Source organism: Cornus florida, unplaced genomic scaffold, assembly GCF_030987335.1.
Source record: "Cornus florida cultivar Cherokee Brave unplaced genomic scaffold, ASM3098733v1 CherokeeBrave_3.0.0_Hap2_Chr07, whole genome shotgun sequence".
NCBI classification, from domain to species: Eukaryota; Viridiplantae; Streptophyta; class Magnoliopsida; order Cornales; family Cornaceae; genus Cornus; species Cornus florida.
In genome coordinates, this window is record NW_026775577.1 from 41,639,875 (window position 1) to 41,655,661 (window position 15,787).

A 15,787-nucleotide genomic window follows, 5' to 3' on the forward strand; every position below is an offset into this window, starting at 1 on the left:
GAAACCCTCACGAGACTTCACTCGTCCACTAGGGGTAACCTAGGGGTTTAAAAGGTTTATTGCATATGCTAAATGCAATCGTGTTCCCTACGAAAATGGTGTTATCATTTTACTTGCTTTCCAGTTTATACTTGTTTAGTTGTTCATTTCATTCATTTACTTCTTAGTTCATTGCTAGGGACTAGCAATATTTAAGTTTTGGGGTGTGATGAGCACCGAAAAGTGCGCATTTAAACCCGTTAAGCTTAAGCATTCTAGTACCTTTATCTATCTTACTTTGCCGTTTTAGACTTATTACGTGTTATTTATATTTTCAGGCACTAATCCCAAAATTGAGCTAACTCAGCCAAATAAGAGCTTAATTGAAGCAATCCTGAGATAAACTAAAGGAGGGAGCAAAGTGGAGAAAGAAAGGAGCAAAAAGGAATCAAAGTTGTGCAGCTGAAAAGTTCGATCGATCCAACTTAGAGTTCGATCGATCGAACGTCTATGATCGATCACAGTACTTCTCGATAGATCCAACCTTAGCTTTTGCTGAAATTCCAAGTTCGATCGATCCAAAATCACCTTCGATCGATCGAACCCTATTTTGTCCTATTCAAATGATTGATCTTATCCACAGCTGTACGCCTTCCAACCACTTTTGTCCTTTTCCCCATAAATATCTTCGAAATATCTCAGCCTTGTCCTTATCCGGAGGAGTCAGACCACTTCGATCGATCCAAGATGCAGTTCGATCGATCGAACCCATCTTCGATCGATCCAAGTTAAGGTTCGATCGATCGAACTTCCTCCAGCGAGAAAAAGTTAAAGTCCAGCTCATTTATTCCGTCCTTCATCCAATCATTGGAGAATATGCCTTGCATGACCACAGCTCATCATAGGGTGTATTTTGACCTACCTATATAAGGAATATGATACACTTTTTGGAAAAAGGCTCGAGAGTCTCTTGTCACACATTGAAAATCATCTTGGAGGCTATTCTTGGAGAGGAAGGAGGGAGGAAGCTAGAGCAACCATTGGAGGAGATCTTCATCAACAAGGAACAGCCATGGAGTTAGCCCTTGAGGGTTGGATCATCACTACCATGAGTGGCTATACATCTTCTTGGGGCTAGAGTTAGCCCCAAGCATGTTTTCTATACTCTAATCTTGTGTATTATTGAGGGATTAGTGTTGTATGATACATCTTGATATTCATGTATATATAAATCTTGATTATTTCATGGTTTGTATGGTTTAATACTTCCAATTGACTATTCTATTCTACCCATATGTCTATGTATGCTAGAGTAGGATATTCATGTGCTTATCTCTAGATTTAGTGTTTTTGATGCATGTCTATGTGTATTGATGCTATAGATCTAGAGATTATCAAGATGATATGCTTAATGAATGCTATTTTGGTTCATTTGATGGTTTATGCCTATTCTTGATGGTTTGTGCCTCTCCCCTAGTCTAGATAGCTTTATTTTCATGCTAGTAGTGTAGATTTAGTGTAGTGGTAGTATAATGTTAGATGGGAGGACAATCTACTCTTGATGTTTGATGTTCCATGCTTGTGAGTCCAAATGGCATATTCCTCTAATATTGTGTTGCATGTGGATTGTGAGCTTAATGAAGGATTAATGACTTGTTTTGATCTATTGTGCTATCCCCATGTTGTCTAGACAATATATGCTCTATTGTTTAGATATATTGTGCTCTTCACATGATGTTTAGACAATACTTGCTTGATTTGTCATCCTTGCCAATTGAATCAACCTAATGCACACACACCCTTATCATATTGCAACACATCCATTGCCAATTGATCACTTGTTAGTAGTATAGAAAAGTATTGCTTGGTGGTGATTTCTACACCCCAAGACCTCTCTCTCTCTCTTGTTTACCTTATATTATTTTATTTAGTTGAATTCAATTTAGCTTAATCAACCAACCAACCAATTGTGTGATCACTCGACCTACTAACCCTAATTACCATAGTTTCATAATTCGATACACCATCAAATCCCTTGGGACGATCCCTACTCGCCCTATCTATATTTTATATAAAGAAAGGTAGTAGTGGCTTTCTATAAATGTAAAACTTGGCCACCTCCTAAATTCTCACACAACTCTTCAAGCTTGACTTGGTATCGCGACCCTTGTAAAAGAGGAACCGGTCAAACACAAAACACAAAGAGACTACGACTTTTTAACAAAAGGAAGGAGGTTTAATTGAGAGGAGAAGGGTGGCAGCCCCCTTGGGTTGCCATGGCAGCTTTTGGTCGTGCATGAAGAGAGTGGAAGATCACTTTTTAATTTTATAACCCCCTATTTATAGGAAAACCCTAAAAGTGCCCCGAAAGGGTTCCGCTAGGTCCGAAAAAGTGAAATTTGAGTAGACGCGCTCAAACAGCAAAACTCTATGAACAAAAAAGAACCAGAATGAGAAAATATGAATAACGAAAGAAACGGCGTCGAAAATTGAGTCTGGAGCAGAGAGATATGTTCCGAACAAGTTCGGCGGCAACTGGGGCCAAAAACCCTGAAACTAGGGAAGAACGACCAGAAGACAATTTTAAGAGTACACGACTTGACAAAAAGTGAAAATGAATCCCATACAAGGATCGAGACTCAAAATGAGGCATTTTTGTAATAACTTTCATTAATTGCACAATGGCCCATTCAAAAAGTGAAAACTGCACTAATGACCCAGAATAAAAATATCTTCCAAATATTTTCTTAAAAACCCTTGAAATAAAATATCTTTAAAAGATATTTATGAAAAACACTCCAAGAAAAGAAAAAAAATCTGAAAAACTATGCATTCATGCCCCTATGGACATCGAAAGCAACCAGAGTACTTTACTACAAAAGTAAAGATACGTATTTCGTGGAAACTACTTAGAATGAAGATACATGAAATCAAAAACCAACTCCGAGCACGAAAAGTGAGGTTGTGCCAAAAAGTGACAAACGGGGAAAAGACAAAATAAGGAGAAGGACGAAAAGTGAATAGTGTCGAAAACGAAAAATGTGGAAATAATTCGATCCTTAAAGGAAGTTGTCAATCCAAAGGAAATAGTCTCAGAAACCATTTTCGAGCACTCTAGATGACACTAAGTGATGAAAAACCAAACACAGAATAGAAAAGATAACGGAAAAAATTTATCCGCAAAATTTGAGGAAAAATGAAAGGAAGAAAATGACCAGGTCATTACAGATACACATCATATATCTAGCATCATGGCAATTTCTCAAGAAAAATTTACAATCTAGCATGCTATACTTCAATTATAGGGAATTAATTCACAAAAAATATAAGAGATTGCAAATCAGAACAACCCTACCTCACTTAGATGTAAAAACCCCCAAATGGGTCCAAAAATTCGAAATCACTAGAGTGCACCAAACAAGGATTTGCTTATATCAACACATAGATCTCGCCGGGCTCTCCGTTTTGTCGCAAACGGCACCCAAAAATTCTAAAGGATGAGAGAGTAATCAAGGTTTGAAGTTGTAAAAGGAAAACGAAAAAAAAAAAAAAAAAAAAAAAATTCAGCGAGAAAGAGAACTGGGCAGAAGTGATTCCACCAAAGGTAATGGCTGTAAAGCCATTACAATTGTTATAATATCATGTGGGTCCCACTATTTTTTTTCCTTTTCTTTTATAATTATCTTTAATAACATAAACTTATATATATTTATATATATATATACAATAACTAATTCACCGCCACACCAATTAACATATAAACAAATAATCTATGCGCAAAAATAATAATGCAAGAAATGCAATGGACCCGTGACATAACCCTCGTACACAACAATCCCGGTAACGGGTTCTACTTAGAACATCCCGGCCCGAAAAATAAAAAATGCCGAAATGGCAACCATTACATTTCCACGAGTTCTGAACTCAAGGAAATATCCCGACCAACTTTCGGACACACCCGGCACATCCTAAGGTGTCCGGCACGCAAAACGGAAAAAGACGAAAATGCTCTTGCAAAAATAGAAAATTCCAAAAAATAGAAAATGGTAAAAATTGGAAACATTACATATTTTGCATTACAAATCAAACCCTCAACTATAAAAAGGTTGCAAAAAGATCCTCCTGGTCACCGGACCACATTTTTCGGCTACCAGAGAGTCAAAATTACCAAAATACCCCACTTAGTAATTTATATAAAAATTATAAAATATCATAAACGTACAATACCCATAATACCCTCCAAGGGCCATATTGCAACTAATCAATAGTTCAGGTTTTTTTTTTTTTTTTTTTTTTTTTTTTTGCAATTTTGCCTAATAATAATAAACAATATCAATAATATTATTATTATTAATATTAATATTAATAATAACTAATAATATTACTAGTAGTAATAATAATAATAATAATAATAATAGTAGTAGTATTACTAAAATAATAATAATAATAATAATAATATTATTATTATTATTAACTAATAATATTATTAGTAATAATAATACTTATAAAAATAATAGTAGTATTTTAATAATAATAATAGTAAAATAACAAAAATAAATTGTTTAGTTGCAAAATATGTGAATCACTTTTAGTCCCTGCGAATTAAAAATAAGAATAATAATAATAATAACTGTTGCCCAAATATTGACTCTAGAGGGGGAGTGAATAGAGTTTATGGCAAAAATGGCCAATTTTTGGTTTTAATTGTTTTGCAAAATCTAATAAACACCTTCTAACAATTATGCAATAATTATGATATAAACTCAAGCAACTAATAGCATAATTATAAAAGAGAAAAGGGAAGAGAAATGCAAACACTTGATACAACGATTTAGCGAGGTTCGGTAACTCCTATTGCTCGGCTCAAGATCTCTCTTAAGAATTTCACAATCCCACTATGGCACCTCCTTAAGGGTGGAGAGCAAACCGGTACAAGAAGCACCCCGCTTTTAATTCTTCTTGCTAAGAGAACAATCATCTCTTAAACTTTTGCTGGATCACACCGATCCTTACAATTGATTATAGAAAGAAATTTGTTGCACAAGAATATATCTCTCAAAGATTGATATGCAAATCAAAGCTCACAACTAGAGTATAAATAAATACAAAAGTAACTCAATACTCTATGAATGATATGTATAAGAGGATGAAGAAGATGAAGAACAAAAACTCTTTGATACTCAAGAAGGTTTCTCTATTTCTCTCTAATACATCCCTACAATGTCCAAACATTGTGTATTTATAACCCCTTTGAAAAATATAGCCGTTAGGGGGCAATATGGTAAGTTCCCATGAAGTTTCTGCTCATTTGGATACTTTCAGCAAACCATCTAATTGATTACATTAGTAATCTAATCGAGTACATTAAATCTAGATCTCATGTGATTGATTACATGGATGATGTTATCGGCTACATTAGATCTAAAATTGTATCTGATCGAGTACATGTTTCATTTAATCGATTACTTGGAATCATCTGATTGATTAGATGAGAGAAGTAATCGGTTACATGGTAAAATGCGATCCAAGAGTGTGCTCATTGTTTTAAGCATCTGATCGACTACATAGTGGATCTAATCGGTTAGATGACATAATGAAAAAATGGTTTTGCTCTGTTTTGGCCATCTGACCGAGCACAGAGGGAAGTAATCGGTTACATGGTGAAATGCGATCCAAGAGTGTGCTCACTGTTTTAAGTATCTGATCGACTACATGGTGGATCTAATCGGTTAAATGACATAATGAAAAAATTGTTTTACTCTGTTTTGGCCATCTGATCGAGCACATGTCGGTTATTTCAGCAGACACTTGTTTTCATTGAACATTTAAGTAAATGTCCATTTACTTTAAGTTTACAATGTAAATTAGGAAATACCTCCCATTTGGATTCAATAAAAAATATAAGAAAATTGAAATCTAACTAAATCAAAATATAGAAAATCAGTTTTAGTACAAATTTGGGCTTCCTACAATTTTTGTAAAACTTAATTCTCCGTGTAGGCCTATGTAGAATTGATGAAAAAATCTCATAAAATCAGTTTAGGCTATTTGAAATGTAAGGAGTAATTACCGGGAAAAATTATTTTGAAAATATCTTTATTTCAAAAAATTATATTTTCCATACTTAGCCAAAAAACCAAAGGAAAGTTTTTCATAAGAAATGTCCGGATCATAAAGTCATTTACCAAGTCATGGTAACAAAGGCTTTGTGAATGAAAAAGTCAGTTCAATGCCTTAGACTCTACTTTCTAGAGACCAAAATAAAACATATGATTAATGTGCATAGTCCTATCATTTCTAGCTCAAGTGATGAGTTCTTTCAAAGCTTATGCAAGTTTGAACTCACTCATTCTTTAACAATGACTTCATGTGTCAAATATGTATGTGATGAAATGTATAGTCTATTGCTAGTGGATATAGGAACATGTGAATGATGATATGATATGCATGGTCCTATAGAGATGAGTTTCAAATAGATTCATAAATACTTTGACATTGAATCCTAAACACTCACCATACTATCTACCCATTTCTTCATGCTTTGTCCATGATCATTTAGGCTTTAAAGTATTCTTGCTTTCTTTATTTCTTTGAGTTGTCTGATTGTTCATTGTAGTCCAAGCTATTTTTGGATGGATTTGCATATGGTTCCTTGCAACTTCATGTCTCTTTACATTCGTTTATTTCCATTGATGGGATCTTTATTGCTTCATTGAGGTCATTCTTGGAATATGACTTATCTATAACACTCAATGTAAACATTAGTCCATAAACACCATAATGGTTTGTAATCATCAAAATCATTAGATTGTCCTTGGTTAAAGGCTTTGTGCTAGCAATAACAATAAGAATAGTAATAACTAATAATAATAGTTAGGGGTGACAATTCCTGTTCATGGGTCGTGTCGATGTAAGGGTATTATACTAAATAGGTAAATTCAAACCCAACCCATTTAATAATTATGTCGAGAATCCTCAACATTAACCCAACCCGTTTATTAAACGGGTGAACGTGTTAACCCCTTTTAATGACCTGTTTATCAAAGCGAGACATTTGATATTTAATCAAATACTAAATAGTAAAAAAAATTGTCATAATTACCCCAAATATTCAAAATAAAAAGAAAAATCATAAAGCATAGACAAATTTTATGTTGAAATGACTTAACTATCCATATTAATTGGGTTTAAACAGGTAACATATTACATATGTCATATTCACGATTATAACATGTTGAGTTAAATGGGTCATAAACGGGTTACATAGGTTGAACTCCTCAACCCTAAACCGACACGGTTAAGTAAACGGATTAATCGTGTCAATCCTTTTATGACTCAAACTCGTTTATGCCAAACACAAACCCTTTTAACTCGTATCGTGTCATAATTTGCTATCGCTAATAATAGTATTAGTAGTGGTAGTAGTAATAATAATAATAAATTAAAATAATAACAAAAATAAATTACTTGATTAGTTTCTTGATGGATCCATATACCTATAAATAATTTTTGCAAACTCATAAATTATATTAAAAAAATTAATTAATTAATTAAAAAAATAATGATAGTAAACATATATGTACATACACACATATATATGAAAATACTTTTTAGAGTGAAAAATTAGTCGAATTTTCATTTGTTTAAAAATATCTTCCTTGAAAAATTAGGCGAATTTTCATTTGTTTTAAAAATTAGGCGAATTTTCATTTGTTTTAAAAATATCCTCCAGAACAAAAGTACAAGTTATTTTTTATTAGATTCTTGTAAATTATTTTACTCAGTAAATATTTTACTTAAATTTTGGACAACCAAATACGAAAAAGTAAAAAAATATTTTCCATCTAAACAAATGAAACCCAAATTATATGTAATTTTTTTTTGCTTCTCAACCCTAATCACAAGCAAATCTAATTACAAAATTCTAAACCGCAATCACAAGCAAACCAAATAGCAAAATTCTTAACCCATCCCCAAACCCAATATCAAGAATTGATTTGTAAAACCCAATCGCAAAACCACCCAACCAGCACATCACAAAGTTAATAGTTGAAGACGGTTATTTATAGTTCCGGTAAGTTGCTGCAATGGGCTAATAGTTGAAGGGGTTCATGTTACGTGTCGTATATCCTGCGTCAGTCACCTGCCAAACTGAAACCCCGGGTGACCACATCACCACCTCCCAAGTATTAATCCAAGGTATCTAGAAACAGGGAAATTCACAATAAACGGTGATAAAGAGATTCACTTAGATTTGACGTCTTTACCCATCTTTTTGTCTCTTTTCTCCATCCAACAAACTGAATCTTTGTTTTTTTTTTTTTTTTTTTTTTTTTTTCATTTTGCATTTAGTAAAAAGATTATTCTTTTGTTTTGATTGGAAGTACTCAATTTGCGTCTTGAAATTGGAATCAAAGGATATTTAATTCAGCTTTAAACTAAGTTTGTTAGTTAGTTTTTTTTTTTTTTTCTTATCATAAACCAAATTCCCTCCAAATCCAAATCCAATTCCAATTCCAATTCCATGACTTTGCTTAGTTGCTCCCAAACATGCCTTAATTGTATTTTTAGTTTTGTGGTTTTGCTTTGATGGCCATTTTAAAGGTTTTTTCCACTGAAGTTTTCTTCTTTGCTGATTTGAACCTATCGGTGTCACTTCGTTGGCAGGTGATCATTATACCACTATTGATGTAAATTAATAGCAAATTATTGCATAGAAATATTGATATTTATTTCATTTTTTTGATCAATTTTTTTCTCACCCTTTTCATCCAGGCTCCAACAGCGCCTGATAAAAATCTCCCTTTCTTTTTTTCTTATTTGTAAAAAAAAAAAAAATGAAAAACAAAATGACTAAATAAAAAAAAAAGGCTATTTAGAGTTATTTTTTTATTTTTAATTTGGACTTCTTTTCGACAAAAAACCATGGTATTGTTAAATACGCAACAAAAGTTATCAAGCATTTTACATCGTTGCAACAGAAAATACGAAGAAAAGAAAAAATAAATAAATAAAAATTATTGTCAAACATGTCCTAATTTAGCCATTATTCATGCGTTCAGAGTCAACATTCAAAACAGCCTTAACCACCATTAAGGAATCAGATTCAAACCAAACTTGAGAGAAATGGTGGGACAACGCTCAAAATACAACCTTACGAAGACAGAAAGCTTCAGTCGCAGTAGCATTCGAGGCTAGAAACTGACTAAGAATGACGGCCTCGGCCTCCAAGATAACGCCTGATGAATCACAAAAAACAGCTTCACTACTCCCCACATGAGAAGATTGAGAAGAAGAGGTATCAACATTACATTTAACAAAACCTGCAGGTGGAGGCATCCACCGAAAAATGTGGTCCGATGACCAGGAAGGTTTTTTTTATAGTTGAAGGTTCGATTTGCAATCCCAAATAGTTTGGGGGTATTTATAATTTTGGTAATAATTTAAGGGCTTTTTTGCACTTTTGCCTAAAAAATTTCAAACACATTTATATTGAGTTTCAATATCTTTGTTGATTTTTTTGTTAGCATCATTATTTTTAATTTGCAACGTACCCAAACATGTTGTAACATATTTGTTTTATGTGTTAAAATCCAAAACAAATGTTTTGAAACTATATTTAAATGCTTTAAAAAATACTATGCTACAAACGCAGATTTATGGGGACAGACGAGAAATATATGCATCCCCATTCGATTTGATAATCGAATAAATTATACGTATTTTTCATGCTTCTCAACCCCGAATCAAAAGCAAATCTAATTGCAAAATTATAAACTCAAAATCACAAGGAAACCAACTCCCAAAATTCTTAACCCCTCCCCCAAATCCAATCACAAGAAATGATTAGCAAAATCCAATCACAAAACCCCACGATCACATCACAAATTTCATAGTTGAAGAGGGGTTGTTTATAGTTCCGAAGGAAGTTGCTGCAATTGGCTAATAGTTGAAGGGGTTCATTTTACGTGTCATATATTCTGTGTCAGTCACCTGCCAAACTGAAACCCCGGGTGACCGCATCACCACCTCCCAAAAACTAGTATTATTAATCCAGGGAAATTCACAATCAACGGTGATAAAGAGATTCACTTAGATTTGACGTACCCATTACCCATATTTTTGTCTCTTTTCTGCCTTATATTGACTGATTATCCATCCGACCAACTGAATCCAGAGAGAGAAATTCAAAGTCTTTCTCTAGAGAGAGTGAAAAAACCCCCATAGCTCTGCTTTCTTTCTTCAATGCACATCCATAACCATACACGCAGATTTTAGATAGATTTCCATATCTAATTATCAGGCTTATATATATCACCGACTCAATCTTCGTTTCTCTCATCACAAAAAATGGTGTCTCAAACAATTGATCTGTTGAAGAACGAGCTTGTGGTTGACCAGGAGTCTCTGGTCGTCGCCGGGGATGTCAACACCGGTCTGGTTCTCGTAGACGTCGTTAATGGCTTCTGCACCGTCGGAGCTGGACATTTGGTATATATTTCTAATCTGGTTTTATATATTTTATCCTATCCTATCCTATCATATCATATAATATATATAAAAAACACACACACACATATATGAATATATTCTTTCTGTTATGTCCAATTTCAATCGATCGCACACCATTCAGATCCGATCCTGTTTTATAATACATATTTATGTGTGTGTATATGTATTTATATTTATACGTTTTATTATATAATAATATACTTTTTTCGGCAATTCATGTTTGTTTGTTCCTTTTAGTGATTTGTGATTTAGTTTTGGTCATATTTTCAGAGATTGTTTTATTTTATTTTTGTCCTTTTTGTTTTACCCTCTGTTTGGTTGCTAGGAAAGGGAAAGCCAAAGCAGATGGTTATTGTCTATGTTATTTTCTGTTTCTAATGATGGCAATATGGTGAAAAATATAATATAATTCTGAATTTTGATTTATTTTTTCTTTCTCCTTATTTTGTTGTTTCTTTAAATGAAAAACAGTGGAAGATAAAAGAAATTAAAAATCTTTTAATGTGAGCATTTTCACCACTTGAAATCCAATAGAATAAATTTCCACTCAACTGAGCCCAATTTAACTATTAAGCTTTCTCTAGAAACATATTGTTTATTTGCAAATTGTTTTCTTTCCTTCAATTTTTTACTTGAACCTTGTTTATTTGGTTTTGCATTTAGTAAAAAGATTTATCTTTTTGTTGCGATTGGGAGTACTGAATTAGCACCTTGGAATTGGAATCGAAGGATATTTAATTCAGCTTTGAACTAAGTTTGTTTGTTTGTTATTTTTATTTTTTCCTATCATAAACCAAATTCCCACCAAATTCAATTCCAATTCCATGGCTCTGCTTTTTTGCTCCCAAACATGCCTTAATTGTATTTTTAGTTTTGTGGTTTTGCTTTGATGGCCATTTTAAAGGTTTTTTCCACTGAACTTTTCTTCTTTGCTGATTTGAACCTATCGGTATCACTTCGTTGGCAGGTGTTCATTATACCACCACTATTGATGTAAATTAATAGCAAATTATTGCATCGAAATATTGATATTTATTTCATTTTTTTGATCAATTTTTTTCTCCCCTTTTCATCCAGGCTCCAACAGCGCCTGATAAACAAATTTCCGGAATGGTTGATGAGTCAGTGAGGCTTGCAAAGGTGTTCTGTGAAAAGAAATGGCCTGTTTTCGCTTTTCTTGATTCTCATCATCCTGATGTCCCCGAGCACCCATATCCTCCTCACTGTATAGCTGGAACAGATGAATCGAAATTGGTTCCCGGTACTTTGTCTCTTCTGCCTTGTTTCTATAGTAGAATTTATTAGCTGAATATACTAGTAGCAACTCGAACAGCTGATGTAGTTTAATTCTATTACGTTGCTTCCTACGTATGATGTGCAGCTCTGCAGTGGTTGGAAAATGAACCAAATGCAACACTCAGGTGCAAGGATTGCATTGATGGGTTTCTTGGTTCGATTGAGAAAGATGGCTCTAATGTTTTCGTAAATTGGGTGAAGACCAACCAGATCAAAACTGTAAGCATTTTGTATATCCCACAGAGAAAGCTTCACTTTTTCTGCTTTAGTGAATCTTGGTTGAAAAACAATCGTAAAAGTTCAGTTATTTTTTTACTCAGTAGCGGGACTATCTTTGTGATTTGACGACCTTTTGTTTTTTGAAGATACTGGTTGTAGGGATATGCACAGATATATGCGTGCTGGATTTTGTATGCTCTGCATTGTCGGCAAGAAACCGTGGTTTTCTTGCCCCTATGGAGAATGTGATTGTGTATTCCCGCGGATGTGCTACTTTTGATCTCCCTGCTCATGTAGCCAGTACCATCAAAGCTACACCTCATCCGCAGGTACATTGATCTCAAAGCATGCATTCTCTTATCTGACTTGTAGGGTTGTTGTTACAAAGGGATCTTTAGGTAATTGTTGAACTTGAATTAGACGATTGTGGTGGACGGGTTTAGTACTAACCATGAGAATCTCACACTTCAGAAAGCTAGAATATGCGGAAATGGAGCATCATATATATCATTACTCTTGAAACTCGTGGATATTTTAACAGAACATAATAACTACCTATAAAATCATGTAGACGTGGGTAAATAATATTATGTAAGTTCAAATAAAAAGGCCCTCCTCCTAAAGATTCTAAGTTTTAAATGCATTTAATCATAAAATGCTTTGTGCATTGGGTGCTTTCTTGACGGTCTAATCTGATATGTTTTGCTTGAACGGAAAACATAATTGTTTCACTAGAAAACCTTTTGTGGTGCATTAATGGTCCTTCTGTTTCTACAAGAAACATTTTATGTGAAATATTTTCAGAATTTATAATTGTTTGGTTGCTTGTAAATTGCTCTATGCAAATTTTAGAAAATTTGAAATAACTTGCAGAATCTGAAAATGATTTGAGTTTTTCCAAATACACACTCTGGACTATGCATTTACAACTTACACACGCCATCACATGTATATGAATCTCCACACATATATAAACAAATTTATATATGAACATATATATACACCTATACATAATTCTCTTATACACGTTCCTATATATTGGCCTTTACATATGTTATATGCCTGTATTTGTGTATATATACATGCTTATATAAATGTTTTTCATGCCTTTTAAAACTATTAGTAAATTATCTTTTAAGAGGGAGTGTAAATGAAATTCTTTCTTAAATAAAACTGAGTATTGATTGAATATTACTTTTATGGCTCCATTTCTTGAAATTAAGTGATTAAAATTTTATGACTTATGAAAAAAAAAAAAAAAAAAATGTGATTAAAATTTTATGAGTCAATTTTATGGTGGAAAAATAAATGAGATCATCAATTTTTTTTACCTAAAAATATTTTAATGTGAATTTTGTTTAAACCAACTATTAGCCGAGAGATTTTCAGAAATAATATAAGATTGGGCTAGCCATGCTTTGTGTTGTATAATGTGTAGCCAAATCGAGGATGTTGAGATGGATGACTAGCCTAACAAAATAAATAAATAAAAAGTAGATGTCAAAATTGTTTGGTTGTGTAAAATGAAGACCAAAGATTGAGCTATATCAATTCTACCAGAGCAAGAAGTAAGAGGACCTGGCCTGAGTTTGATGGTATGAGAAGAGATATTATGGACTTGATTCAAATGATAAATAATGCCAGCAAGAGCTAAACAGCGGATGCAGACTTTTTTAGCCAACTTCGGTAGTTGGGGCAAAGCTTCATTGAGTTGTTAATGAGTTGAACGGTTGCAACTTAATTCACTCTACCCGTTTAAACTTCGTGACATTTACATCATCTGTTTTATTTTGTTACCTCTATTTATCTCATCGACCATCCCTAGTAGCGGGGGTGGGAAGGATTTCTGATAAAAATATTGCGGGACCTTTACCTGAGGCTCTCATGTGTCAGATTGTCGGTGAATTAGATCTTATGGATATTAGGTTGCTCCTACTTGACTTTTTGAATTAACATTAATCCTTGTTTAAAATTCAGTTTCTTAGTTTGATTATGTGTCTATCTTTTTAATTTATATAAATTTATAATGCAATAAATATGATAAATTAGAGACAATACTTTTTATGTGAAAAACATTGAGCAGGGAAAAACCACGGGACCCAAAAGCGAGTACAATCTAGGTTAACAGACTCTACCCCAGAATTCCCTAGTTACCCCCTAACACAGAAGATCCCGAGCTTTTCACCTGAAAGTCTCCAGGCAATCCTTTCACTTGTCAACAGCATCCGTTCCTCACAAATCTACATCTCTAGTGACTTCAGTCTAAACCACTAGTCATCCTGTCTCGTTCTAAACGAACCACTCGGTCGATGCTTGGATAGATATTCTCAATTCAGCCCCGTGCTTTGATTATCCCACTAACATAAAAAATGATAATCTAAGAAGAACCTAAGATTGATTCTCAAATATTTCTCTATCTAAAAATATAAACTCTCTCAATAACATACAAGGCATTTAGCAATTTTGACAACCTAACTGAAAATGCCTTTTTGGAGACCCTTTGTATCATTCGCTCTATCTTGTTTAAATTGTACGAGAGAGCTCCTATAGTATCCTACATATGGATTTTTGGTAGAGGGATTAGTTTCAGATGTGGATCAAGTAGGCAGGAGAGCCACATTCGGTTTCTTGCAATGAAAATTACTATGTGCAACAGTGGGTATAAATATGGTGGTAAATGTGGTAAGTTTTCATAATTAGGAAAAGACGGGCTGTGAAAATGTCTTTGTTTCCATTAGATACAAGAAACCTAACTGAAGAAGGTTTTAGTGGTAACATTCAATGGAGAAATGGGGAACTTCAGGCTTGAACTTCTGAAACCTAAACGAAAAAATGTTGATTCTCTAAAATTCTTCACGGTGAAAACAGTTCAGATTACAGATGCCACAAATAGACTCCAAAATGCATCTCCACCAGCAAAACACTACACGTGAATTGCTTGCGTATTTAAATGTAGATATTTCATTTCTTGTAGACACATTTCTTCATTATTGTCGTTATTCTGTTTTTCGGTGGCAGGAGCTGATGCATCACATTGGCCTTTATATGGCCAAGGGAAGGGGAGCAAAGGTGGTGTCTGAAGTGTCGTTTGATACACTCTAGGGGCCATAATCTCGACCCTCTCTGTGAATATTCTGGAATGCAAACTTCTCGTGTTTGAAGGGCTTATAGTGTATATGGCTGTTCTATGTGTAATTTTTAACTTTCTGTGTGATGTGTGATGTGTGATGTGTGATGTGTGATGATGGTACTAAGAAGTATACAATGTACAAATGTCCTTATATCAATAATACATGGTTCTCATGTTTGGAGGGTGTGTAGTTCATGTGTGTTCTATATTGGTAATTGTAAGCGAGAACTGAAGTTATTATTCTTGGGAATAAAAAATACATCACGGAGAGTTGGCCATATATAGCCAAATACAATCTGTACAATAAGAAAAAGAATAAAGTTTCAATCCCATAAAATATGGGATTTTCCTAACTAAATTAGGATACTAGCTAAATGAGGATTAGTTTCCAACTAGTTATAAAGTTAAAGATTTTTTCCCTAATTTATAGCTGTCCCGGTTTTCATATAAATAGAAAAACTGTGACTTTTCAACAGTAATCTTTAATTTTTTATGTTGGTACTAAAAAGTATAAAATGTACAAATGTACATTACCATTTAGGGTTTCTTTCTACAATGATTTATGTAGTTTTTAAAGATATAAACATAGTTTGCCCATGAAATATGTAAAATGGTAGAATTTCTTCCAAAACGCGACCCTCTCACATGACA

General features: G+C 33.6%; 1 protein-coding gene across 1 annotated transcript; it reads left to right on the forward strand.

The window, feature by feature from the left end:
- The first annotated feature begins 10,123 nt into the window (after nt 1-10,123).
- LOC132267102 (nicotinamidase 1-like) lies at nt 10,124-15,326 on the forward strand. The gene is made up of 5 exons (XM_059768156.1): nt 10,124-10,470; nt 11,569-11,752; nt 11,873-12,006; nt 12,153-12,335; nt 15,025-15,326. Exons 1-5 carry the CDS (start codon nt 10,330-10,332, stop codon nt 15,106-15,108), a joined length of 726 nt encoding a protein of 241 aa, XP_059624139.1. The 5' UTR covers nt 10,124-10,329; the 3' UTR covers nt 15,109-15,326.
- Nucleotides 15,327-15,787: the final 461 nt, after the last annotated feature.